The 26,764-nt window shown below is 44.0% G+C and overlaps 1 protein-coding gene across 1 annotated transcript in view; it reads left to right on the forward strand.

Annotated features, from left to right (window-relative positions):
* rrp12 (ribosomal RNA processing 12 homolog) overlaps window positions 1–26,764 on the forward strand; it is a 72,693-nt gene that overhangs the window by 43,585 nt on the left and 2,344 nt on the right. The window contains 21 exon segments of the mRNA XM_072239101.1: window positions 101–201; window positions 798–912; window positions 1,667–1,809; window positions 4,951–5,072; window positions 8,572–8,636; window positions 9,374–9,536; window positions 11,074–11,228; window positions 11,378–11,445; window positions 11,973–12,066; window positions 14,920–15,078; window positions 15,188–15,268; window positions 18,003–18,108; window positions 18,499–18,606; window positions 19,327–19,484; window positions 19,739–19,830; window positions 20,630–20,785; window positions 21,898–22,061; window positions 25,584–25,691; window positions 26,050–26,099; window positions 26,354–26,423; window positions 26,657–26,730. Coding sequence (XP_072095202.1) covers window positions 101–201; window positions 798–912; window positions 1,667–1,809; window positions 4,951–5,072; window positions 8,572–8,636; window positions 9,374–9,536; window positions 11,074–11,228; window positions 11,378–11,445; window positions 11,973–12,066; window positions 14,920–15,078; window positions 15,188–15,268; window positions 18,003–18,108; window positions 18,499–18,606; window positions 19,327–19,484; window positions 19,739–19,830; window positions 20,630–20,785; window positions 21,898–22,061; window positions 25,584–25,691; window positions 26,050–26,099; window positions 26,354–26,423; window positions 26,657–26,730 — 2,352 coding nt within the window.

Consider the following 26,764-nt stretch of genomic DNA (forward strand, 5'->3'; position numbering starts at 1 on the left):
TTACATACTGTTGGAGATGATTCTTGCCAGGCTTTTGTTTGGTATGAATATTTCCAGATGTTGGGTACTGGAGACTGACTGCTTAATCTGTTGATTGCAGGTTCTGCTTAGAGAGTGCGTGACTCCATTCACCTCTGACATTGGAGTCTTTGGTTCGTCCTCCCCTTCGGGACCTGCCTCCTACATCTGTAAGATGTTCAGGTGAGATGTGTAGCTGGGCCTGTGTTCGACTAAATGGGTAGAGGGTGCACCATGGTGTTTAAGTTCAGAAAAGGAGGGTGGTACTGCAATAACAAATGGTCAAGTGTCCTCTGGAAGTGGAGCAGCAAATCAAGAAAAAGACAAAACGAGAGTTTGAGTTGCAGGCATGTAAGGACACCGGAAAGAGTAAATGAACTTGGCGAAATGCAGGCCTAAGTAGGCGCATGGGATTGTGATGTAGTGGAAATGTGCTCTAAAAAGGACTGGATTGGGTGTTCTAGAACAATAGTGAAGGCAGGGGAGGGTGGGGGACGAGGTTGGGAGTTCCAGTTAAAAAAGCTGTTGTTATGTCAAAAAGGGATCTGTCCCTGAGGGTTGAAGGAACAAACCATCATGCTACTTAAAGTGCTATTATAGTGAACTGTAGTAATTGTTGGTAGGAGAAAGAGGAATCAAACTGCAGAAATTCTGAATCTAGAGGTACAAGATTTGTGGGCAGCTGCTACTGGGGAGATTTTGGATACACGTGAACACTTTGTAGGCAGTCCTTTGGTTGAGTTGCTTTTCCTCATGAATTGTTGGGTAATTTCTTTCAGGGCTGTGGAGGATGGCCTGGCCTATCGGTTCTACGCAGCCTGGGCCTTCGTTCTGCAGGTTCTCAGCACATTCTTCGAGGTCATTGGCTCGCAGGCTTACCCAGCAATGAAGCAGGTGAGAAACAGTGAACCTGGAGCAGATGGAAAGAGGAGAATGGCTAAGGATAGCTGAGCAGTGAAAAGCAGAGCCCAGGGGTGGGCAGAAGGTATCAGGTGAACCCCTGGGCTTAATGCAACTGGAGAGCAAGAAGTCTCGTGGTGGGCTGTTGACCTCAGTCACTGACAGTGGGGGCCTCCAGATGGCCTGCACACTTGGAATAGTGAATTTTACATAGTATTGTAATAAATTTTGGAGTGAAAAAAGGGTGGGACTGGGACCTTATGGAGTAAGAAGGGAACTGGGGCCTCGGCAACTGGAACGGAACATGGCACATGAGCCTGATGCCAGTTGAATGGGATTTCTGAATGACTGGACTCCCAGGGTATTACTGCAGTGAAGCAGTGGGGGGATGTGAGGATCAGAAACTGCACCAAGGTAGAACATCAGCTGTGATGTAACTGAAGATTTTGAGAAGTAAGTATTACTTATTTCTTCTGTTCATTTACATAATCTTCATTTTGATTTTAATTAATTTGCAATGACTTTTACAGCTCCAGGCCTTTGCAGTTGCTGGGGTGCTTTGGCATCTGGAGAAATGCTACAATGGATGAAGTGCGAGCTATGGCAAGCTCCCATGAATTGCATGTATTTGCCAGGACCCAACTCTGGCCATTGTTGCCGGTCCGCCCGTTACAGGTGTTTTGACTGTTGCTGCTAGTTGTTGCTACTGCTTCAGCTACGCTGATTGTGCTTGTGTTCATGCTTTCAGTGCCTGAAGACCCTCTGTGACCTACGGGCAACTCAACATTTCCCCTATGTGGTGGAACTGGAGCGTGCAGTGGGAATGGCAGTGGAAAAGATGGGACCGGAAACTGTGTTACAGGCTGTTCCTCTACAGATTGATGGCACAGAGTGAGTATGACAGTGTGGGCAGATGGAAATCCACAAAAATCTGTACAAGTGTGAAGTGATTCACTTTGGAAGCTCGAGCTTGAAGGCAGAATACAGGATTAATGGCAGGATTCTTAGCAGTGGTGAGGAACAGAGGGATTATAGGGTCCACGTCCATAGATCCCTCAAAAGTTGATGGAATTGTTAAAGAAGGCATATGGTGTGTTGGCCTTCATTAGTTGGGGGTTGAGTTCCGTGAGGTAATGTTGCAGCTGTATAAGACTCTGGTTAGACCTCACTTGGAGTATTGTGTTATAGTCGCCTCATTGTAGGAAGGATGTGGAAGCTTTAGAGAGGCTGAAGAGGAGATGCTGTCTCGATTATGGGAATAGGTTGAGCAAGCTAGGGCTTTTCTCTTTGCATAGGAGGAGGGTGAGAAGTGACTTGATAGTGGTGTACAAGATAAGAGGCATAGATCAAGTGTATAAGCAGACTTTCCCTCAGTGGAAATAGCTAATACGGGGGGGGGGGAGGGGGGGATAACTTTAAGGTGATTGGAGGAACGTATAAGGGGAATGTCAGGATTTTTAAACAGTGTTTTTTCAAACAGAGAAGCTAGACTCTTGGTTTTAAATGAAGATTTTATCATCTGAAGTCTACCAACAAATTAGCTTGAAAGTTTTGGCAGTAGTTGGAGGCATAGAAAAGTACAGCACAGAAGCAGGCCCTTCAGCCTATCTAGTTTATGCTGAACCATTTAAACTGCCTTGTCCCGTTGACCGGTGCAGGTCTGTAGCCTCCATACCCTTACCATCTATGTACCCATCCAAACATCTCTTAAATGTTGAACTGGAGTTTGCTTGCACTACTTGCGCTAGCAGCTCATTCCACTCTCTCAAGACCCTCAGGAAAGAAGTTTCTCCTCATGTTCCCTTAAGCTCGTCACCTTTCACCCTTAATCCATGACTTCTAGTTGTAGTCCCACCCAACCTTAGTGGCAAAAGCCTGCTTGCATTTACCCTATCTATACTCATAATTTTGTATGCCTCTATTGAATCTCCCCTCAATCTTCTATGTTCCAAGGAGTAAAGTTCAATCTTTCCTTACATCTAGTGGTCACAATGCCATTGGTTTCAAAGTAAATATCCAAAAAGATGGGGTCTAGTCTGCAGGTTGAGATTCTAAATTAGAGAAAGGCCAATTTTGAAGAATTCTATTTTTCCTTATAATTTAAATCCTCCAGTCCTGGCAACATCCTAGTAAATTTTCTCTGTACTCTTCCAACCTTATTTGTACCTTTCCTGTAGCATCTCATCTCCTGTACTTAGTACTTCAATTTATAAAGGCCAATATCCCAAAAGCTTTCTTTATGACCATATCAACTTTCAATGAATTATGCAGCTGTATTCTCAGATTCCTTTGTTCTACTGCACTCCAGTGGCCTACCATCACTATGTAAGACCTACCCTGGTTGGTCCTACCAAAGAGCAACACCTGATAAATATTCATATATCCAGTCCCGTTGAATAGCTTCCAGTATTTTTCCCACTACTGATGTCAGGCTCACTAGCCTGGTTTATTTTTAGATCTCTTAAACCTGGCTGATTTATTTTCTTAATTCTTTTCTCCCATCTTCTCCCTATAACGCTTAACCCACTTACTAATCAAGAACCTATTAATCTTTGCCTTAAGTACACCCAATGACTCCACAGCCTTCTGTGGCAATGAATTCCACAGATTTACTACCTCCAGCTAAAGAAATCCCTCCTCATCTGTTCCAAAGGGATATCCTTCTATTCTGAAGCTGTGCTCTTTTAAGGTAATCTTAGATAGGTACATGGAGCTTAGAAGAACAGAGGGCTATATGGTAGGGAAACTCTAGGCAGTTTCTAGAGTAGGATACATGGTCGGCACAAAAATAAACCAGGAAATTCCGTTTGATTGGGGGAGCAGATTTGATGGGCTGGATGGTCAAATTCTGTTTGTATCTTATTAATGTGCGGGAGAAATTAGTTTAGTTTGCACTACCAAAGTAAGCTGAGGAGATGCAAGCACTATATAGTGAGATGTAAATGGATTTAGTGAGTGGGCCACATCATGTAAAGGTTGACACCTGAAAGTGGATAACCAAGGTAAAGTAAGGTCTGTTAGAGACCAAAGTAATAAATTGAACAGGATTGAAAATGTGTATAGTTAGTTCCATGCGAGTCCTTGCTGTTGCTCTCACAGGCATATGGGCTGATGCAACCATTAGCATTAATAGAGCCATAAAGAAATACAACATAAAAACAATCTGGTCCACGCCAACTACGTTGCCCACTTGAGTTAGTCCATATGCCTACATTTCACCCATATCCCTCTAAACCTTTCAAATCCACATATCTGTCCAAATGCTTTTTAAATTTGTAATTGTAGCACCCCTACTACTTCCTTTGGCAGCTCACCCTCTGAGTAGCAAAAGTTGTCCCTCAGATCCCTTTGAATCTTTCTGTTCTTTCATTAAGCCTGTGTCCTCCAGTGAATGGGGAAAACTAAAGGAGAGCGGGGATGTGTAAATGAGAGTTAGCTCTGTAAAAGTGGGAAATTATCCATACCGTATAAAGTATAAAGTACTAATTTAAAAATAATACAAGCTCTTACAAGGGGCATGAGGATAGTGAATGTTTATTATTTTCATTGAATCATTGAAAATTATGTCATGGAAGGCTGTTTGGCTCGATATCTGTTCTAGTCAAAATGTTCTGCCCAACCTAATGCCACATCTGGCCAGGATGATCACAGTTCCTCAGGTACACAGAGTTCCATACTTTGCCAGTGTGTTGTGGGTTTCTGCCTGTACCATTCAATCAGGCAGTAGGTTTCAGATCCCTGCCCTTCTCTGGGTGAGAAAATTATTCCATACTTCATGTCAAATTCTTCTGCAATTGCTTTAATCTGTTCCATCTGTTTTTAAGCCCTCATATCAAGGAAGTAGGGCCTTCCTTTTTCCAGCCGGCTGACTAGGGGGATGACGGCAAAAGGCTGGAGACTGGGTGTGAAGTTCAGGCCAAAATTTAGAGCAGCATTAATTCTCTTGACTGTTGGAGCAGCCTGGGAGCTCACTCCCACTTCTATCTCTTGTGGTTTGTTGCAGAGATTGTTTCAGTGTGTTTTCTATTTTAGAGAGCAGTTTGATTTTCCTCGGAGCTGGCTTATCCCTGTGATCCGAGACCATGTCAAGCACACGCAGCTTGCGTTCTTCAACAAATACTTCTTACCTTTGGCAGCAAAACTAAAGAACAGAGGTACTGTGGGGAGAGGGGAATAGTGTTGGGGGGATGAGATAGGCTGTGGTTACGATATCTGATGGTGAGGGTTGAATGGGGCTGAGGGTGCAGTGGACTGTGGGGTCTCTGAGGTTACGGGGTCAAGAGGTGATGGAGAAAGAGAAGCAGAAGCTCTGGGACGCTGGGTGATAAGGTAATTACACAGAAAGTAGGAGTAGGAATAGGGTCACTTGGCCCCTCAAATCTGCCCTACGGTTCAACATGATTCTGGCTGATGTATGCTGGCCATTTCTCCATACCCTTCTATTCCACTACCCAACCATAACAGCTTCTCCATTGTGCTATTGTAATTGCTATCATTAAATTGAAGAGGCTGGTTATGGCCGTATAGTGTTCCTCCTCAAATTGTATTTAGGATTATATTGTGGCCACTGTCCCCAAGAGGATCTTTAGCCACAAGATTGTTTAGTAATCCTTCCTCATCACATAAGACCAAATCTAAAATAATTCCAAGGTAAACTTTGAAATGTACTGTTCTAAAAAGCAATACCTGGTAAATTCCCACAAAATCATCTTAAATTCCTCTATGATACCCATGTCGGTTTATTTCATTCATTCAATCTTAAAATATCAATGACAATTGCAATTCTTGTCCAACAAGTCCCATCACATTGTGAGGGTCTGTAGATATCTCCCATCAGTGTTGCCTTTTGCTGCTATCCATGACTTTAACCCAAACTGATTCCATATCACTACCACAGCCTTCCTATCACCTGATTAACACACCAGGTGCCTCTTTCCCTTTTGTCAAGTTATTTTGTTGCAGTGAATAACCTGGAAAATTGCACTCAGTCTCGATCACCCTGCGGCCATGTTACATTGCACTCTCGTGTTGCTCCCCGTGTCATCAAGTCATCTACCTTATGGCAAATGTCACATGCATTCAGATAAAGAACAGTTAGCTTTGATTTTTTTTTCTTTAATTGTGAACAATTGTGGATTTGCTTTGCATTGCTTTGGATGTTTTTGTTTACTTTTGCCCTGCCCCATCACCCTGACTTTCACCATCTCTTTCCTCCATATTGAACTTGTGCTCCTCCATTTCCTGATGAATTATTAAATCCAGTATCCTTGGAACCCTCCCTCCCATTTAGCACCTGAATTATGCAGTTTCCCAGAACAAGGTTCCAGCATAGTTTAGGTGAGGCCCATCCCACAGAGCAGCCTCACTCCTGGTGTCACTGTCCTGTGAATCAGACCCATTTCCACCACACCAAGTTTACATGTTCGCTCTTCACGATTTGCTTGTGGTTCAGGCAATAAATTAGTGATCATCACTTTTCTGGTTCTGCTTTTTTTAGTTTTGTCCCAAACTTCTAATCCGTCAGCAGAATCTCCTTGTCTTTTCCCTGTTGTTAGTGCCTACGTGGCTATGAAACCTCACCCTCCCATTCCAAGTTCTTCTGCAATCCAGAAGAGATGTTCTTAACCCTGGCACCAAACAGGCAACAATGTTTTTGGGACTGTGTCTTTGCTGCAGAGAATACTATCTGTTGGAATTAAAATCAGCTTTACTCTCACTGTCTTATATGAAAGATTAGTTTTGCTACTACATTTCTCTGTCCTTTAACTCCCACCCCACTTGAACGGCTCTGTGTGCCCTGGTGGACACAGTTTGTACATCCTCCCCGTGGATGCTCCCTTTTGTGCACAGGCGGTAGGAATCTTGTAAGTGGTGGTGGTGGACAAGGGTGAAGGACGGAAGCTCCCCCAGGACTATCCTTGGGATCCGCTACTTACCACTCTGGCGCACAGTCCTGTCGCTGAGTAGCTAGATGATCTGAGGCATGTGACTGACCCTAAAATTGTCAGGTCCAGGTCATTCTCTCCCTTCCCTGATGTGCCATAGTGTTTGGACCCTGAGGACCTTGAGAAGCCAACACTTGCTAAATTAGGGTCTCTACCCAGTTGGTTCCAGCAGTTCCCACGTGTTGCAGCTGCCTGCTCCCACTAATTATTTGAATTTGTTTAGTTTAGATCTTACTATACAAAACTTGCACTGAAGTATCCTGATTAGTAACCAAACAGAGTAGGCAAAAAGAAAATAGTCACCACTCCTTTACTTATTTATTTCAATCAGTTGACTCAGGCTGACCAATCAGCTGTCTCCCTTTGCTGCGCTTCACCTTCTGAAAACTTATGCAGGTCTCTGCTCCCCAGTTGCCCTCCTTTGCCTTCTGCTGCAGACTGGGGCACTGATAACTGATGAGCAGTGAAATGGCTGGTCGAACTTTATCTTGATATGTGTGAGTTGATGCATTCTCTGAAGACCAACCAGGCTAGGATGTGCACCCAGTATGTGGTAGGGCTGTCTGAGAAACAGAGACCCATTGATGTATTTATCCGAAGATCCCAGAGGCAGTAGCGCAGAAGACAGGAGATTGATTAGCTGAGGGATAAAACTTAAGGATGATGTTACAGTGTAACCTATAAAAATTGTTAGGCCACAGCTGTGGTATTTTGTGGCAGTTCTCGTTATATGACAGCACGGGAACAGGCACTTTGGCTCAGAAACAAGATGTCAAATTAGGTTAAGTCTCTTCTGTCTGTACATGATCCATATCCCTCCTTTCCCTGCATTTTCAATTGCCTGTCTAAAAGTCTCTTAAGTACACTATCACATCTGCTTCCTGCAGCCCATTCCGGGCACCTGCCACATATATTTAAACTTAATTTAAATGCATGGCCTTTAATATTTGACATTTCTACTGCAGGAAAAAGTTTCTATTTACTCTATCTGTTTCTTTTTTTATATAAGCTTCTGTCAGGCCTCTCACCATTTTAAAAACTTCTGTCTGATCACCGCATTATATACAGGATGTGACTGTACAAGAGAGATTGCAGAGGAGGTTTGCCAGGATATTCCTGGGATGGGTATTTTAACTATCGGGACAGACTGCATTTGTTTTTTTTTTTGCTGCTGTGAGGGCAGAACTGATCAGAGGCACCCTAAACTATGAGGGGCAGAGGTGTCTGCACAGAGGGCGGAAGTTTAAGGAAGAGGATGGAGATTTGGATGGAATTCACCCAGAGAATGATTGAAATCTGGGATATATTGGCTGATGCGGACAGTTAAACACCACAAAATTTAAGAAGTATCTTGATGAGCACTTAAAATGTCCGGGCATGGAAATCTATGGGTGGAATCCTGGAAAATTTTATAGAATAGGTAACTCTTGGCGACATGGGCACATTGGGTTGAAGGACCTGTTTTTTTTGTGCTGTGTAGCTTCACTAGGCCATTGAGCTCGATTGGTTGAATTGCGAAGAGAGAAGGTGCATTGTCAATGAGATCTCTGCCAACACCTAGTCTCCTCTGAGAGTAGATGCTAACCTATTAATTATTTGATTCTATGTTTTCATAGAAACATAGAAAACCTACAGCACAATACGGGCCCTTCGGCCCACAAAGCTGTACTGAACATGTCCTGACAAGTAATTCTGATTTCCTCCGCAGCTCTGGAACTTGCTGAGGCTGGACAATCCCTTGAAGCTAAAATCTATGACACTTTGCAGTGGCAGGTAAGGGCAGGTCTTCGGTGGTGAAAGTGGATTGGTAATGAATCGGTATTGGGAGATCAGTCTCTGGGGCATGCAAACGAGAGGACATTTCCAGAGGAAAGTGAGATAACTCGTTCACAGATCTGGGCCAGTGGGACACAGGTTGATGTTGAAATTTCAGATTTATTCATTAAGCAGCTGTTGACATCAATAAGCTGTTTGTTACATTCTATGATGAACTTGCGCAGGGTCACACTGAGGCACAAGCTGAGTCCATGAGTCAGAGGAGGAGGAGGGTGTTCTGCTGATAGAGTCCCTGCTGGCTCTCAGACCTTCCCATCAGTTCCATTTCTCTTGTGCCTATGAATTCCTCCTTGATTTTTGCATTATCTGCCCTATTTAGGTGTAATTTATTAGTGAACTCAATAAATCATGGACTAAAGGAGATGAGGGAGCAACCTCAGTGGTCCCAGGGAGAAGGTACATCTTGCCCAGAGGCAGCACATGAGGATGGAGTCCAGGTCACTGAAGCTATGTGGCAACTGCTTTATATGCAGTTGTACCGTGTACTGTAGGAGGCATCAGTACCTCTGTCAGAGTGCTGATACATAGTTATACATCCTGGGAGGGTTGATGGATCAGTATAGAATGAATGTTGGTTAGTATCAAACACATGATCTCTCCCTATGTGTGATGTGTTAAGGCCATAGCGATTTGAGCCATTGAATTGGTCATTTGCATGTTTACTCTTTCTTTAGATCTGGACAACGTTGCCTGGTTTCTGTACTAAACCCACAGACACAGCAGTGGCGTTTCAAAGTGTTGCGAGAACCCTGGGTATGGCAATCAGTGACCGACCAGACCTGCGACCAACTGTCTGTCAAGCTCTCAGAGTCCTGATCAGCAAAGGTTGTGAGAATGGTGAGTGGCAACCTGGTTCACAGCCACGGTTCGAGGTGTTCCAGGAATTGAATGGCATTTATCCCAATTTCCATCAACTGGTCTTCCTGGAAGACGTTCCAGATTGTGGCTCTGGTCATAGATAAAATATTTCCAAATGTGCAATTGCAATGCATCCAGAGAGCAGTGTAAGCCTTCTCATTGACCAGGAACTGCCCCTTCAGTCGAGAGCCCTCTCTGGTCAATCTGGTGTCGTGGTTGGGGTCTCCAGTAGGAAATATTAGAAACATAGAAAACCTACAGCACAATACAGGCCCTTCAGCCCTCAGAGCTGTACCGAACATGTCCTTACCTTAGAAATTACCGAAGGTCACCCATAGCCCACTACTTTTCTAAGCTCCATGTACCTATCCAGGAGTCTCCTAAAAGACCCTATCGTATCCGCCTCCACCACCGTCGCCGGCAGCCCATTCCACACACACACCACTCTCTGCGTAAAAAAACTTACCCCTAACATCCCCTCTGTACCTACTTTCAAGCACCTTAAAACTGTGCCCTCTCGTGCTAGCCATTTCAGCCCTGGGAAAAAGCCTCTGACCACATGATCAATGCCTCTCATCATCTTATACACATCTATCGATCTCTCATCCTCCATCGCTCCAAGGAGAAAAGGCTGAGTTCACTCAACCTATTCTCATAAGTCATGCTTCCCAACCCAGGCAACGTCCTTGTAAATCTCCTCTGCACCCTTTCTACGGATTCCACATCCTTCCTGTAGTGAGGTGACCAGAACTGAGCACAGTACTCCAAGTGGGGTCTGACCAGGGTCCACTATAGCTGCAACATTACCTCTCGGCTCCTAAATTCAATTCCACAATTGATGAAGGCCAATGCACCGTATGCCTTCTTAACCACAGAGTCAACCTGCGCAGCAGCTTTGAGTGTCCTGTGGACTCAGACCCCAAGGTCCCTCTGATCCTCCACACTGCCAGGAGTCTTACCATTAATACTATATTCTGCCATCATATTTGACCTACCAAAATGAACCACCTCACACTTAATCTGGATTGAACTCCATCTGCCACTTCTCAGCCCAGTTTTGCATCCCATCAATGTCCCACTATAACTACTGACAGCCCTCCACATTATCCACAGCACCTCCAACCTTTTTATCATCAGCAAATTTTCTAACCCATCCCGCCACTTCCTCATCCAGGTCATTTATAAAAATCACGACGAGTAGGGTTCCCAGAACAGATCCCTGCGGCATACCACTAGTCACTGAGCTCCATGCAGAATATGACCCATCTACAACCACTCTTTTCCTTCTGTGGGCAAGCCAGTTCTGGATCCACAAAGCAATGTCCCCTTAGATCCCATGCCTCCTTACTTTCTGAATAAGCCTTGCTTGGGGTACCTTATCAAATGCCTTGCTGAAATCAATATACACTACTCCTACTGGTGTATAGGGGTTTACTTTGGGAGGTACTGACTGTGTGTGGGAGCTGAAGGATCGGTGGCCAGGAGTCAGTGAATAAATGTCCTTTGGTTCTTGCAGATACAGACCGAGCTGAAGTGAGTCGATTTGCAAAGAATTTCCTGCCAATCCTGTTCAATGTTTACTGCACCGAGCCAGAGAATGGGGAGAATCCTGCCAACCGACTCCCTGTGCTAGACACAATCAAAGCGTACTTGAGCATTGCTGACCAACAGGTACATTCAATGTGAGAACGGTTGATCTGCTCTCAGAGTGAACTCTCTTGTTCACTATAGTCTGTTGTAGAGTTCTGTGCAGGGGCCTCACTCTGCACTCAGTACGCAGCTATCTAACCTGTTGCATTGCAAACTCTGATATCTGGCAGCTGGTGTGTGGATTCCTGGGGAAGGCCAAAGAGAAGCTGGAGAATTCGGAGAGTTCAGAATTCACAAGGTAGAGTTTTGTTTGCAGCCTCCATGGTTTTGCTTGATTAATTTTTGAGATCTGCAGGTATGAGAGCAAAGCCAGTATTTATCACCCATTCCTAATTGCCTTTGAGAAGGTGGCGAGGGTGAGTGTCCCTCTCAGGTGGAGGTGGGCCCATTTGTGAATGTTGGGGCTGTGTGGTAACACAGGGAAGGTGTTCTGGGATCTGTCCTGGTGATTGCAGTGGGAGTACTTGGGAATGTTCTCAAAGGAAAGGTCCAGCACTGGACGCATTGTCCCTGGCACAGCGCAGACCGTTCAAGTCGGGGAGGAGAGACCACCCAGACTGCACTGTGAGTATTGTGTTTTCCATTTGACACTAGCACTGTGCATCAAGGTTGGCCACATTGCAGTTAACTTTGTCAGATGGTAGTTAAGATTCATGGTTAAAATGGAAACAGCATCGCCTGTAAATTCTAAATTTAAGAATCATGGTTAAAATGTTGTGATTTGCGGTTCTGATATAATGCTGTTTTACCTCTGCTTTCTGATAGATTGTCAGTAATGGATCTGCTTGTGGCGATGGCGCCATTGGTTGATGAGACCAGTATGGGTCATATATACCAGATTATTCTGTCGTTCCTGCAGGTGAGCACACGTTAATGTCTGTTCTAAGGAACCTTGGGCATTTTCAATGTTCAAATCAACTATTGAGTATTTTATTAACTTTATTAACTTTTTTGGAGTCTTGCAGTAAACTTTTCCCCATTCCTTCACTGAATTCTCCAAGTTAAAAGTCTTGTTTTTTTGGTGAATAACTATGAAAAACATTAATTTAGGACCTCACCTATACCTTCGTGTTACACGTACATATTGCCCATATCACTTTTCTCTGGATCACTGGAGGATGAGGGGCTACCCTAAAGAAATTTATAAAGTTATGAGGGGTGAACGGCCACAGTCTTTTCCCCAGGGTATGGGAGTTTAAAACTAGAGGGCATAGATAAAGCAAGAGGAGAAGCTTTCCCACACTGGGTGAAATGAGTTTCCAGAGAAAGTTGTACAGGTGTGTACAATGACAGCGTTTAAAACATTTTGATAGAAACATGGATAGGAAAGGTTTCAAGGGATATGCATGAAATGCAGTTAGTATGAATGATTTGGGCTGAACATTCTGTTTTCCATGCTGTATAGCCCTATGGCTATGATTAATTTCTCCTCCTAGAGTTTAGGGTGGGTGTTCAGAAGCATTTCTTCACAGGGTGAGTGGTGGAATTCTGGAAGGCATTACCTCCAAAACAACACCATCAGGAGTCAGTTCAAAACTCAACATGTAAACAGTGAGCTAAGGAACTGCAAGCAACGAGAGAACTTTATGTTTATAGAAATAAAACATACAAGTCATGGTGTTGTACCGCATAGGCAGGCATCTGTTAGTCTCATGAGACCATGGATTTGCGCCTTGGAAGGTTTCCAGGGCGCAGGCCTGGGCAAGATTGTAAGGAAGACCGGCAGTTGCCCATGCTGCAAGTCTCTCCTCTCCACGCCACCGATGTTGTTCAAGGGAAGGGCACTATTTGAACCGCATACAAATTGTACAACTACACCCATGATGGTTTTGTTCTTCTGCACTAACCCCCTTGCTTACTTTTGGTGAGTATCCTTCTCTGTCTTGTCTCTATCAATTGTTTTGAATAAGGATTGTATCCGATTCCACTATCTCTGGCAGGAATTCTATCTGTCAACCACTGTGTAAAACAAAAAGATTTGTGTGTAAATCAAATCCTTTTCAAAATTCTTTCATCTCATCTGAAACCTATGCCCTGTTATTTTTAACACTATCCTCCCTATCGATGTCTATTATAAGTTATATCTCTTCCAGGTCACTCTTCAGCCTTTTTGCTCCATTGCAAATAACCCAATGTTTCAGATCTCTCACTATACTTCAAGCCCTCCCATCTGGTGAATCTTCTCTGCACTCTCCAATGTGATTTTAAACAATATTTGTAAAGTTACATCAAAACTTTCTTTCTATACTTTGCTGTGACCTGTGAGGGCAAGCATGCCATATATAATCTTTACCACCCTATGAATCTGTTGCTGCTTTCAGTGAACTACAGGCTAGAACCCTAGGTCCCTCTGTTCATTAGTATTCTCTGTGCCCTACCATTTAATGTATATGTCCTACACTTATGATAAATAGACCTCTCAGGCTTCCAGCCAGGTACAGATACCAATTTTAACCGACGCTTCGATGACAAACTCTGCCATCTTTATCAAGGATGATGCCTGGGCGTGTCTAGTCTGGTGGTATTTATACCCCTGTTGTCTGACTCTCCTGCTTGGTTAGCCTTCATCCAATCAAATTGTTGTCAATCAAATTCTAGTTCTTACTTCGAGCAAGACCTTTGTCTTTGTTAAAACTCTTGTTGTATTTCAGGGGGCAGAAGCTAGAATAAGAAGGTGGGGGGGGGGGAAGGACTGCAAATAAGAAGGTGATAGGTGGAAAAAGTAAAAGGCTGGAGAAGAAGGAATCTGAAAGGAGAGGCAAGTGGGCCAAAGGAGAAATGGCACCAGGGGGATGTGATAGGCAGGTGAGGAGAACAGAAAAGGGAAGGGGAAAGGGGAAAAACTTACTGGAAATAGTTGTTCATACCATTAGGTTGGAGACTACCCAGATGGAATATGAGGTGCTGCTTCTCCAACCTCGGTGGCAATCATGGCAAGAGAGAAGGCCATGGACAGACATGTTGGAATGGGTATTGAGAAAGGAGCCTGCATCAATCTTCCGAATTACTTCCTGAAAAATATAAATCATGTTGGTAAAGCAGGATTTCTCTTGCAAAATGCCAAGCTCCCTTTCTCTGACCAGCTCCTGCTTTTCCAAATGTTGATACAGTGGTGCTGGAAAGTTTGTGAACCCTGTAGAATTTTCTCTGTTTCTGCATAAACATGACATGCTCACCTCTTGTCCAGTTTCATTCCCTATGATGAGGTCAAGTATCCTGTCTTTATCCTGGATAAATTTTAAAATTCTCATCCCATTTAAACACCTTGCAATAAAGCATCATAGTGAATATTCAGAATATTGTTGTCTTTCACAACAATAACTTGATTGTTCTTGCACCTTTCTGCATTTTGCTTAAATATTTGTCCTCTAATTCACAATGACTGTTGGTAGGCACCTAGTATAATCCCTGTAAAGTGATCAGCTCACTCCTAGACTTGAGTTCTATTGTGGTATCATTGGGTGATCCCTCCTGGATATGAGGTTTACAACAAAGTATTTGCAGTTGCATTGAACAGCATAACAGACTGGAAGATGCAAATCCCTTCCATTTTGGTTTGTCAGATGAATTCAATTTTGTCCATTCTTTGATAAATCTCTTTTACTGTAAGGTACCAGAAATGGCACTGGTGGGAGAGTATGTTTGCTCCATACTGCTCCTGATCAGACTGTGAGTATGGTCTGACTTGGCTGTTTGCTTCTTACCATCCCAGAGCAAAGGCCACAGTATGCAGAAGAAGGCCTATAGAATCCTTGAGGTTATCTGTGGGGGCGAGCGGGAGCCATGCAGACAGTTTGTTCACCAGCATTTGGAGGAGCTGAAGGTGACGTTGCTGCAATCCTTGAAGACCGCAGCGTCTCCTGCAAAAAGGGTAAGTGTAGCAGTTTGAGGTGTTTATATCTTGAATTTGTGACGGGGTTGTTGAGGCAGCAGATGATTTGCAGGGATCACTATTTACCCCTGTTTTGTCTTTCTCCCAGCCAAGGTTGAAATGTCTGATTCATATTGTCAAAAAATTGTCGGCAGAACATCAGGACTTCATCATAGCACTATTACCAGAGGTAAGATGCTCCTCACCATATCAATTCTGCCTTCCAGCTCTCAGCTGCCATACTGATGATGCACTGCCTGGTGAGAATATGACACATCCATCGATTCAAGCAGTTATAGAGATCGAAAGTTAAAATGGAGTTGCAGCAATCTGTCTTTGTGACTTTATTAGCACCATTTAAGCTGATTACTCACTGTCACATAAACAGCTGTCACTTTACTTAAATTACTTTGTCTGACGTTACTTGAGGTATTACAAAGTTATGTTTTGTTGATATTAAAAATAGACGTAATTAGAGACCTAGAAAAGTACAACTTAAAAACAGGCCCTTTGGCTCATCTAGTTCATGTCATTTAAACTGCCTATTCCCATCAACCTGTACCAGGAACACAAAATAATCTGCAGATGCTGGGGTCAAAGCAACACTCACAGCACGCAGGAGGAACTCAGCAGGTCGGGCAGCATCCGTGGAAAAGATCGGTCGGCTTTTCGGGCCGAAGGGTTCCGGCCGGAAACGTCGACCGATTTTTTCCACGGACGCTGCCTGACCTGCTGAGTTCCTCCAGCGTATTGTGAACCTGTACCAGGAACATAGCCCTCTATACCCCTACCATCCATGTACCTAGCCAGACTTTTCTTAAATGTTGAAATTGAGCTGGCATGCACCACTTGTGTTGACAGCCTGTTCCACGCTCTCACAAACCTTTGAGTGAAAAAGTTTCCCCTCATTGTTCCCCTTAAACTTTTCACCTTTCACCTTTTTAACCCATGACCTAGTTGCACCCAAACTCAATGGAAAAAGTCTGCTTGCATTTACCCTATCTATACCCTTTATAATTTTGTATACCTCTATCAAACAACCCCACAATCTTTGTTCCAAGGAATGAAGTTCAAACCTTTCCTTATAATTAGGTCCGCCAGTATTGACAACATTCTTGTAAATTTTCTCTGTACTCATTCAGCTTTATTTACATCTTTCCTCTAGGTAGGTGACCCAAACTGATAGGCTGCATCGCTGTCTGATACTTGGGGGTGGGGTCGGGGGGCTACTGCACAAGATCGAAAGAAGCTACAGAAAATTGTAAAATTAGTCAGATTCATCTTGGGTACTAGCCTCTAGTATCTAGGACATCTTCAATTAGCGGTGCCTTAGAAAGGTGGTATCCATTATTAAGGACCCCCATCGCCCAGGACATGCCCTCTTTTCATTGTTACTGTCAGGAAGGAGGTACAGAAGCCTGAAGGCACACACTCAGCAATTCAGGAACAGCTTCTTCCCCTCTGCCATCTGATTTCTAAATAGACATTGAACCCATGGACACTACTTCATTTTTTTTATTATTTTTAATTTAACTGTTTAATAAACATATGTATACTTACTATAATAGATTTTTTTCTATATTATCATGTATTGCATTGCACTGCTGTTAGCAAGTCAACAAATTTCATGACATATGCTGGTGATATTAAACCTGATTCTGATTCTGGGAACTGCACACGATACCCCAAATAAGGCCTCACCAAACTCTTATACAACTTCAATACATATCCCAGCTCCTGTGCTCTATACTTGGATTTATGAAGGCCAATGTGCCAGTAGCTTTCCTTACGACCCTTTTTACCTGTGACACCACTTTCAATGAATTATGGAGCTGTATTCCCAGATCCTTGTGTTCTACAACATTCGTCAGTGCCCTACTGTACACTGTGTGAAGACCTACGCTGGTTGGTCCCACAGAAGTACAACACCTTGCACTTGTCTGCATTAATTTCCATTTGCCATTTTTCCAGCTGGTCCAGATAATGCTGCAAGCCATGATAGTCTTCTTCGCTGTCCACTACATCCCCAATCTTGGTGTCATCTGCAAATTTGCTGATCCAGTTAACCACATTATCATGCAGATCATTGAAATAGATAACAAACAACATGAACCCAGCACCACGCCCTGTCAGAAAGGCAACTATCAACTACCACTCTCTAGCTTCTCCCACGATGTCTGTATGTCCTATCTATCACCCCCTCAGCCTCACAAATGATCCAGAGTTCATCCAACTTCAGCTCCAACTCCTTAACACAAGTGATGAAGCTGCAGCTGGATGCACTTCTCGCAGGTGTAGTCGTCAAGGACACTGGAGGTCTCCCTGCCTTCCCACATACCACAAGAGGAACATTCAGCTATCCTGCCTGGCACCCCTACCTTTCTAACTGAGAAATTATAAAGAAGGAAACGCAATAAATAAGCCATGGGGGGGGGGGGACATCTACCCACAGCTTTTCACTTTCTCTCACTTAGGCCTTACCTTGCTGAAGCCTCGGATGAGCTAAAGGCTCAAAATCCCACTCTAAACTTGTCCATTTCAATGATGGCCGCTCCTCTTGCCCCTGCCTTACTTTAATTTGTCCTTTTCAGTCAGTGCTGAACACTGATTGGCCGCTGCTCAAAACACCAAACTGCCTCAGGTCGATGCCTTTTCCACTCAATTGGTGAAGCTGAGTGAGCTACGTCTCCTCACGCTTCTGATCTCCAGTTGGCTGTTGCTCAAAAATTGTATCAGGTTTTTGTCAGATTCTCAAACTGGGAGACCATTGACGTTGATGTTATGAGGCAACATCTAATATATGGGGATAACTGGTATTGAAGGATATTAACACGTTTTCCATTGTGCATTTGGCTTTTTCTATGGGCGGGTAATTGATGTTTGATAGGTGATGAAGTTCATTCTAAAAGTCTTTTAACTTGTAGGTTATAATCTGCATGAAAGAAGTTTCCGTTGGAGCACGCAGAAATGGCTACGCATTGTTGGTGGAGATTGGGCATGCCTTTATGAGGTTCCACAGTGATCCACAGAGTGAGTTTTCAATCTGGAGGTTATGGGAGTCTCTGAGAGGGAGCTGGAATTTTTTGGTGAAGGGCTGGGGGGTGGAAGGGTGTCTGAGTCTCTTGTTGGGGCGCTGTGGGATGGTTGTAGGCTCAGGGTGAGCCTATTGCTGGATTTTCATGGACACCCAATTGGGCTGCCTTACTGTAGGCAGCGATTTCAATCTGCTCTTGTGGGAACAGTTCATCACTGGTTCAAACTTGATCATGTGGAACAGAGAGGCAGTGGACTGTGTTGCTGGATTCCAAGGAGGCTTTTTTCATTATTGGGTTCATTTAGCATCGGCGACAATGATAGATGTAAGAGAGAGATGTTGAAACTAAGGTTTAATATTCTGTCTGTGGTGTGCTTGCTTTACAGTGGCTATCAAAGAATACCTGGCACTGGTTTATGCTGGTTTAACCGGTTCTGTCACTATGATCAGCTGCACGGTTCTTGCACTCACTCGTCTGGTATTCGAATTCAAAGGTACTAAACTAGCTGGGCAAGGACATTAGGCAGTGATGAACACATTCAATACAGTTTTCCGCAGTATTATGACTTGGAAGCAACTGTGGGATTTAGTAATGAGCAAGCTTTAGTTCATAGCCTAATAGTGTGTAAAGATAGTTAATAGCAATTGATACATGAAACAGCAACTGAGGTTTTAATCTGTTAATGGTTGAAAGGACAGACATCAAAGGGAAATGTTCAAAAATGATTTAAACATGGTGCAGTTATTATTGAGAAGGGCAAAAGGCCAAGTTATCACAAGAAAGCTTTGGACAGCTAAATAGGTAAGGGTCAACCTAAAATATTCTGAACAATAAAGTCATTCAAACCCTAATCGTTGGGAAAGATACGATCAGCACAAAATGTGAAGAAACCACTCAAAGAGCTACTAAATGTGCTTTTGGGATAAAAGCAGACACCGAATCAAAACAAAAATCCATTACTTTCGTGAAACAGGCAGGCAGGGGCAACAAAGAACTATTGACAGTGTGGACAGGTAAATGGAAATAAGAGCAGTTGGAGAATAGTAATTGAGAACCAGATTGGATACAGGAAGTTCCCAGGAGATGTGTAAAAGGAAACTGAGGAAAGGGTGATGAAACATGGGCAGGGGGATGAGCCACAGCAGGACCTTAACGTTAGCATCTGATGGAGCCTGCATCACCGAGGACTCCATTTTGTCTATCTTGTCCTCAGATAAGATGGATGTTCCCACTATTGAGCAGTTACTGAAGAATGTTTGCCTCCTGCTGCAGTCCAAGACACGGGATGTGGTCAAGTCGGCTCTTGGCTTCATCAAGGTTGTCCTGTTCATCATGGATACAAGTGCTCTGGCTCAGCAGCTCCAGCTCCTGGTGAGTGGCCCCACCGAATCACAGTGACCTGCCAACTTGCCTGCAGTCTCTGGGTTACTGAATGTGACTAAACAGCATTCCTTTCATTTCCCATGTTAACACATGTAACCCCTCCCTACTGCCTCCTCCATCCCCCCTGCCCACCAGCCTCTGTTTTCCCTCTCTCTCAGTACCATTTCACCAATTGCATCCCTGCCACTGCTTCCTCTTTCCCTTTACTGTGTCTCTTATTCACTCATGTTCTCTGCCCTCAGATGGAGAGTATTGGCAGTATGCGGGATGATTCAAGACGACATTTCCGTATGAAGATAAAGAACATTTTTACAAAATTTATACGCAAATTTGGGTGAGTTTTGCGGAAGGCTTGCTGCTGGTAAAAGCTACCTCTGAAATTATTTTAACCCTACAGTCTGCTGAAGGACCTCAGCAGGTCAGGCAGCATCTGTGAGAGGAAAAGAATTGTCAATGTTTCAGGTCAAACCCCCCACCTTCCCACAGATGCTATTTGACCCACTGTTCTCCCAGCAGATTATTGGCTCCAGATTTCAAAATCTGCATTCTCTTGTATCTTTATTTTAAAGCAATGATTTTCAGTCCAGGAAAACTCAACTCGTGGATTTTTACCAGTAAAATGGTCTATGGTTGATCAGATTGTAATCTCACCCATCTACCAACACCCCCCCCAATTAACTTTTCTCCCTCCCTCCCCCATCCCAACTTAAAGAGAATGTAAGTATGCCTGTATTAAATATATTTGGATGCTGCTTCTGTCATTTTGACAAGGAAGAGCAGACAAGCCTTTTTTTTTTGGCTTTATGGCACTGGCCCTTTTGTTGGAAGTACCACACAGAGGAGTTTTTGTATTTCGTTTCACTGTGAGCAGATTGGACAGAAATTCCATCCAAGCCCCTACACTGTGTCCCTTCACGCAGAGGGATCCTTCTCTCTCCCCAGCGGCAACTAATTGGAAACATCCAGTTGCTGTTCCAGTTGATGCCCAGTTATTTCCTAATGAAAGGCATTCAGTAAAATTCAGAGCCTGGAGCTGCTAATGCCTGAGAAATTTGTCCATGTCATGGCTTTTGTTTTATGGGTTAAGTTTTGTGCACCTCTACACTCCGTGCCCTCTCTTTCCAATGCTGCAGGTTTGACATGATTGACAGCATGGTTCCCGAGGAATACCACAAGGTGCTTGTTAACATTCGTAAAGCAGAGGCCCGGAACAAGAGACAGCGGGCTCTGAAACAAAATGCAAGTGAGTTGGAGAGTGAAGATGAGACTCCAAAACAGTCCAGGGACAGGTGAGTGACGGACTGTGAAGCTCTGAGAAGCTGATATTTCCTTCAAAGAGAGTAAGAAGAGAGAGACTAGATTTCTGATGTGTTTTTTGTTCAGGCATGAGATAACTAGGACATCGTATCCATGCTACAGCATACCAAGTAATGGTCAATTCCAGCCAGCAGTGTTGAACCACCTAGCCTGACATCAGTACATCAGCCATTTCAAAAGTCACTTGTCGGGGTGGAGAGGCTAGGGTAACTATTGATCAGCAAACTCAAATATGCAGAAAGGCAGATAGAGCATACCCTGCTCAGTTCTGCATCCTTCCCTCACCTCACCCTGGCACTGGGGAGAGGGCACATCTCAGGCAATCCAGCTGACCCTTGAGGGCCACAGAGTTTTACTTCCCAACCAATGCCTCCAAGCTTTATATTCCTAATTAAAAGGGATGTGGAGTTGCTGGTTTGTGGCTCCATAGACTTGGGTTTGATTCTGACTTCCTGTACTACCTGTGTGGAGTTTGTATGTTCTCCTATTACCAGACATGTGGATTGATTGGCTGCTATATTTTGCTCCTGATGTGTCTGTGAGCACATAAGTTATGGAGGTGATGGAAATGTGGAAAGAATAAAATGGCATTCATAAGGGATTACTGTAAAGATTGGTGTTGATGGTTGCCACAGATTGGTGGCGGATTTCCGTATAACTTAGCTCCCAACCCCACCCACCAGCACCCCAAACAGGATATCCAATGCACCTTGTTCACTGCCCCAGACACTTTAAACTCCCTCTGGCCTGACCCCCCTCCCCCTTGTCAGTGCATGGTGCCCTCTGATTTTAATACTGCACTGCTGTTGGACTTAATCTTGCAGATTTTTGCTTCCAAAGCAAGAGTTTTGCTTCCTACGTGAGCTGTGGCTAAAACTGATAATGCCTGTTTGATTCCTTGTCTGAACCATCCGTAGTTCATATGGTTGGGGATTTGCTGCATAACTGGTCTTGAATGGTGCTTTATTCAAGGCAACCTCACTGGAGAGACCCAAGTCATCAGGTGTGTGGAACAGTGCTTGGGCTGGAATCTGGCTGGAATAGGTCCATTCCCGTATGTCTCATTACTCCTAATTCCCTCTAGTATCGAAGATATTCTGGCTGAGACCGATTCTGAAGATGAGGGAATTGAGGAAAAGAAAGATTCGAAGAAGCGTCCAGTACAAAAGAAGCCAGCATGGTTGAAAGAAGGTGGAGATGATGAGCCCCTCAACTTCCTCGATCCACAAGTGTCACAGAGGGTGCTGGGTAAGAATATAACACCACTGTCTCTGTGGGCCTGCTCTACCTTTGAATAAGGGCATGTCTGATTCATAGCATGAGTTCTAGCTTGTGTCGTTCTGGTCACCACTCTACAGAAATTTTGTAGTTATGTAGGAGAGAGTGTTGAGAAAATGCACCAAGATTTTGCCTGGCTTGGAGGATTTTAGTTGAGGGCAGAGATTGGATTGATTGGTTTTCTTGGAGCTTGGAGAGAAGGGGGAATCAGATAGAATCATTATGTTTAAGAGACACTTACATAGGTACTTGAAAAGGTGGAAAGATAGATAAAGACCATGGCTGACAAGGAGTTTAGTGAGATGGTTGATAAGTTATCATCAAAGTGGTGAGGTGATGGTCCCATTTCATAGAACCAAGGTACACAGCTCAGACATAAAATTTGCTTATTGCTTTAAGTCATTTATTCCATCGTTTACACTTTGTGTTTTGAACCAACCCCCTTTTTTCAGTGTTGGAGGGTAAAGCCTTCCAGATTTCCACCACCTGTCCAGTTTCTGAATGCCTCTGTAAAAGCACTGAGGGAAGGTTTTTATTTACATAGAGGTTGGTATCTGCCAGAGGTGGTGATGGAATCAGATATAATGACTTGGACCTGTGAGCGTGTGTTTCATATGTTGGAAAAATTACTGAGAGAGCATTTGGAAAGGCAGGGACCATCAGAGACTTAGTTGATCCTGTCTGACCAATTTTATTCAACTCTTTGAAGAGGTAACAAAGTGTTATCAGTGAGGACAGAGCAATGGATGAGATTTACATAAATGTTAGTAAGTACTTTTGACAAGTTCTCCTATTGAAAATTGGTTCAGAAGTTTAAGGCCCATGGCATCTTGAGCAAGTTGACAAACTGGATCCAAAGTTAAGACACAAGACTGGAAATGCTAAAATCTGGAGCAACAAACAGTCTGCTGGAAGAAACTAGTAGGCTGAAAAGCATTTTTGGTTGGGGTTGGTAGAGCTTGTCAGCTGAATCAGGATCCATAATTAGCTCGGGAGTAGAAGACAGAGGGTGATGGTAGAGTTTTGTATTTGGATGCCTGGAACTAACGGAGTCCTACCAGGATCAGTGCTGAGAACCTTGCTGTGTCTAATGCATGTGAATGACTTGGAATGTAGTTGAGGGAGGGAAGATCATGGATGATATATAGATTGGCGGAGTTGTTGATAGTGTGGAAGACAGTGATAGGCTGCAAAACGATGTGAGTGTGTTGGTGAAATGTGCTGAAAAATGAAGGATGGAGTTTAATCCAGACAAATGCAAGGTTGTGTGTTTTGAGAGGACTAATGAGTTTAGGGCATCATAAATGGTATGGTCTTGAGGACAATTGAGAACCTAGGGAATTTGGACTACGAGTACACAGATCCTTGAAGGTGGCATCACAAATAGATGAAGGAAGGTATCTGCAAACCTGGACTTGGGTGGTTAGAACGCTGAATACAGAAGTAAAGAGGTTATGCTCCAGTGTTATAAAACCTTAGTCAGACCTCAGCTGGAGCACCATGTGTAGTTTTGGTCACCACACTATAGAAAGGATGTAATGGTGCTGGAGAGGGTGCAGAGGAGAATCACCTGGACATTGTCTGGGATAGAGCATTTTAGTAATGACAAGAGACTAGAACTGATCTCCCTAAAGCAGAGAAGGTTAAGAGAAGACATGGTTTAAGTATATAATGTTTTATATATTCATTCAAGGTCAAGCCAGCATTTAATTGCCCATCCCTAGTTGCTGTTGAGAAGATGGTGGTAAACTTGTCTTCTTTAACTTCTGCAGTCCTTGTGGTGTGGGTGCTGTTGGAGAGGCAAACCAAGGTAAAAGAACTGGGATGCAAGTCAGGTTGGTGTGTGGCTTGGAGGGAAACTTCCAGATGGTGGTGCTTCCCATTCTTTTGCAGTTTTCGTCCTTCCAGCTGGTGGAGGTGGTGGGTTTGGAAGATGCTGTTTGTGGAGTCTTGGTAAACTGCTGCAGTGTGTCCTGCAGATGGTATAGATCACTACTACTGTGTGTCAGTGTTGGAGAAAGTGAAAGGTTGCAAGTGAGGTGCTTATCAAGCTGATAGCTGGGTCTTGGTCACGTTTCTTGAAACTGCGTTCATCCAGGCAAGTGGAGAGTGTTCCATCACACTTCTGACTTGAGTCTAGTAGATAGTGGACAGGCTTTGGGAAGTTAGGAAGCTTCTCAGTCTTGGACCTGCTTTTATAGCCACTCTGCATATGGCTACTTCACTTCACTTTCTGGTCAGTAATAACACTAGGATGGTAATAGTGGGGAAATCAGTGATAGATGGATAATCTCTTGATGGATATTGTTCAGGTCTTGCTGCATTTGAGTGTGGGCTGTTTCATTATCTGAGGATTCCCGAATGGTTCTGAACATTGTGCAATCTTCAGTAAACAGCCCAACTTCTGACCTTAAGATTGAAAGGTCATTGATGAAGCAGCTGAAGTTGAGTCTAGGACACTGCTGTGAAGAGCCCTTGCAGAGAGACCTGCGGCTGAGATAATCGATCTTCAACCAATACAATCACTTTCCTTTATGCCAGGTATGATTTCAACCAGCATCAGGGGCCTGACTTTTCCCTGATTCCAGCTAACTCCAGTAGAGCCTGAGGTCCCCGATGCCATATTCAATCAGATGCTAATGATGTCAAAGGCAGTTACTCACACTTTACCTCTTGACTTTCAGCTCTTTGTTTGGACCAGGATTGTAGTGAGACAAGGAACTGAGAGGCTTTGGTGGACTGAGATTCTGTGAGCAGATTGTAGGTAGCACAACTGATTAGCTGTTCAGTCACTTTGCTGGTGATTGAACATGGGATAATGTGACAGAAATTGGGTAGTTGCATTTGTCCTGATTCTCTGGAAATGGTAATACAGGTAGACAGAAGTTGTATGGCATCATTGGTCAGGACATTAATTGCAAGTTAGCACATCATGTTACAGAAAATGTTGGTGAGACTACATCTGGAGTAGTGTTTGCATTCCTGGTCGTCCAGCTATAGGAAGACTGTGATTAAGCTAGATGGCGTGCAGACAAGACTCCTGAGTGTCGCTAGGATTGAAGGGTCACTGAAACGGGCCCTTGGTCTGATAGCCCTCCAAGCCCCTCCCCTCCATGTATCTATCCAATCGCCTCTTAAATGTTACCGTTGTACCGACCTCAATCATTTCTTGTGGCATCTTGTTCCAGGTAATCACTACCCTTTGTTACCTCTCTGTGTTTTAAATCTCTCCCCTCTTATCTTATATCTGAGCCTACTAGGGCTTGAGTTATAAGGAAGTAAGGACAGGCTGGACCAACAGAGGCTGAGGGGTGACATTAGAGAGGTTTATAAAGTCATGAGGGGTGTAGATACGATGGGTGGTCACAGGGTAGGGAGAATCTAAAACCAGATGGCACTGGTTTAAGATGAAAGTGGAAATATTTAAAGAAAACCTGAGGGGCAGAATGAATTGTCGTTCTCCTTTCAGTCAATTCTTTGCCTTGTTTGCAGCAACTAACCCAGTGCTGAGGAAGAAATCAAACGCCAAACATGATTACTCTGTGACACCGGACGGCAGATTGATCATCAGTGAAGGACCATCAGATGAACAAATGAACGGTGAACTGCCTGACGTTCTCACTGGGAGGTGGGAGGGTGTTGGAATACCAGCAGCACTGGGGATGTTCTCCATGGTGGGGGAGATGACAGAGGTGATTTTCTCATGGGGGGGATGATGGTGCTGATGTTCTCTATGGGGGTGGGAGATGATGGTGTTGATGTTCTTCATAGTGGGGTTGATGGTGGTGTTCCCTGTGGAGGGGTGGGCGGTGGTGGCAATGTTCCTCATTGTGAGGGGTGGGATTGTGAATGGAGGCTCCTCCCTTGGAGATAACTGCTTGGAGAACGTGGCCCACCTCGCTAGGTATTGAACTTCTGTTTGGCACTGAAAATGAGGTGAAAATGTCCTTTTTCACAGACTCTGAGGATGAAGCCAATGAAATCTTGGAAGAAGTTGGTGCAAAGAGTGTGAGTGTTTTGCAGGACTGGATCCCTTACCCTGCGCTTGCACCCCACTTCGTGCCCCAATTGCAGGGCCCCGTCTTTAACCTCTTCCCTGGCTTCTGCCGCACTCCAGGCTTCCTGCCCTCCACCACCATGCCTCCCTTCTGATATGATAAGACCCTGCCTTGAACCCATTGATCCTGCCCTCTCCCCTTCCTTGCCACAAGTCTGTGAGCTCTGCCCAGAATTTTAATGACTGTTAATTTGTTTTAATATAGAAAGCTGGGCAAAAGCAAAGATTCAAAAGTGCTGATGGTGATGAGATGCAGGTCGACTCCAGCTACAAAGGTGAGTAGAGATTTCTCCCTGACGTCCAGACAAGATTTTATCGTGGACAAAGCTGTCAGTATTTTCACTCTGGGTTTGGGCATTACAGCGCTGAGGAATGGGTTCAGAAAATGAATGCTGGTGGAGATTCAATGGAAATGGAGTTTGAAGTAATGAGGGCTTGTCAAGTACTATATTTTGGACTCTGATTACATGTTCCTCACCACCAACTTACAAACTTGTTCATGTTTTAGCTGGAGGTTCTGGGATTCACAGGCCAAGACCTATGAAAAAAAATAAAGATTATGGTGCTGAATATAGAGCAGTGGTAAGTACTTAGTACCAGGAGACGATGTGGGCCA

This window comes from Mobula birostris, chromosome 21, assembly GCF_030028105.1.
Source record: "Mobula birostris isolate sMobBir1 chromosome 21, sMobBir1.hap1, whole genome shotgun sequence".
NCBI classification, from domain to species: Eukaryota; Metazoa; Chordata; class Chondrichthyes; order Myliobatiformes; family Myliobatidae; genus Mobula; species Mobula birostris.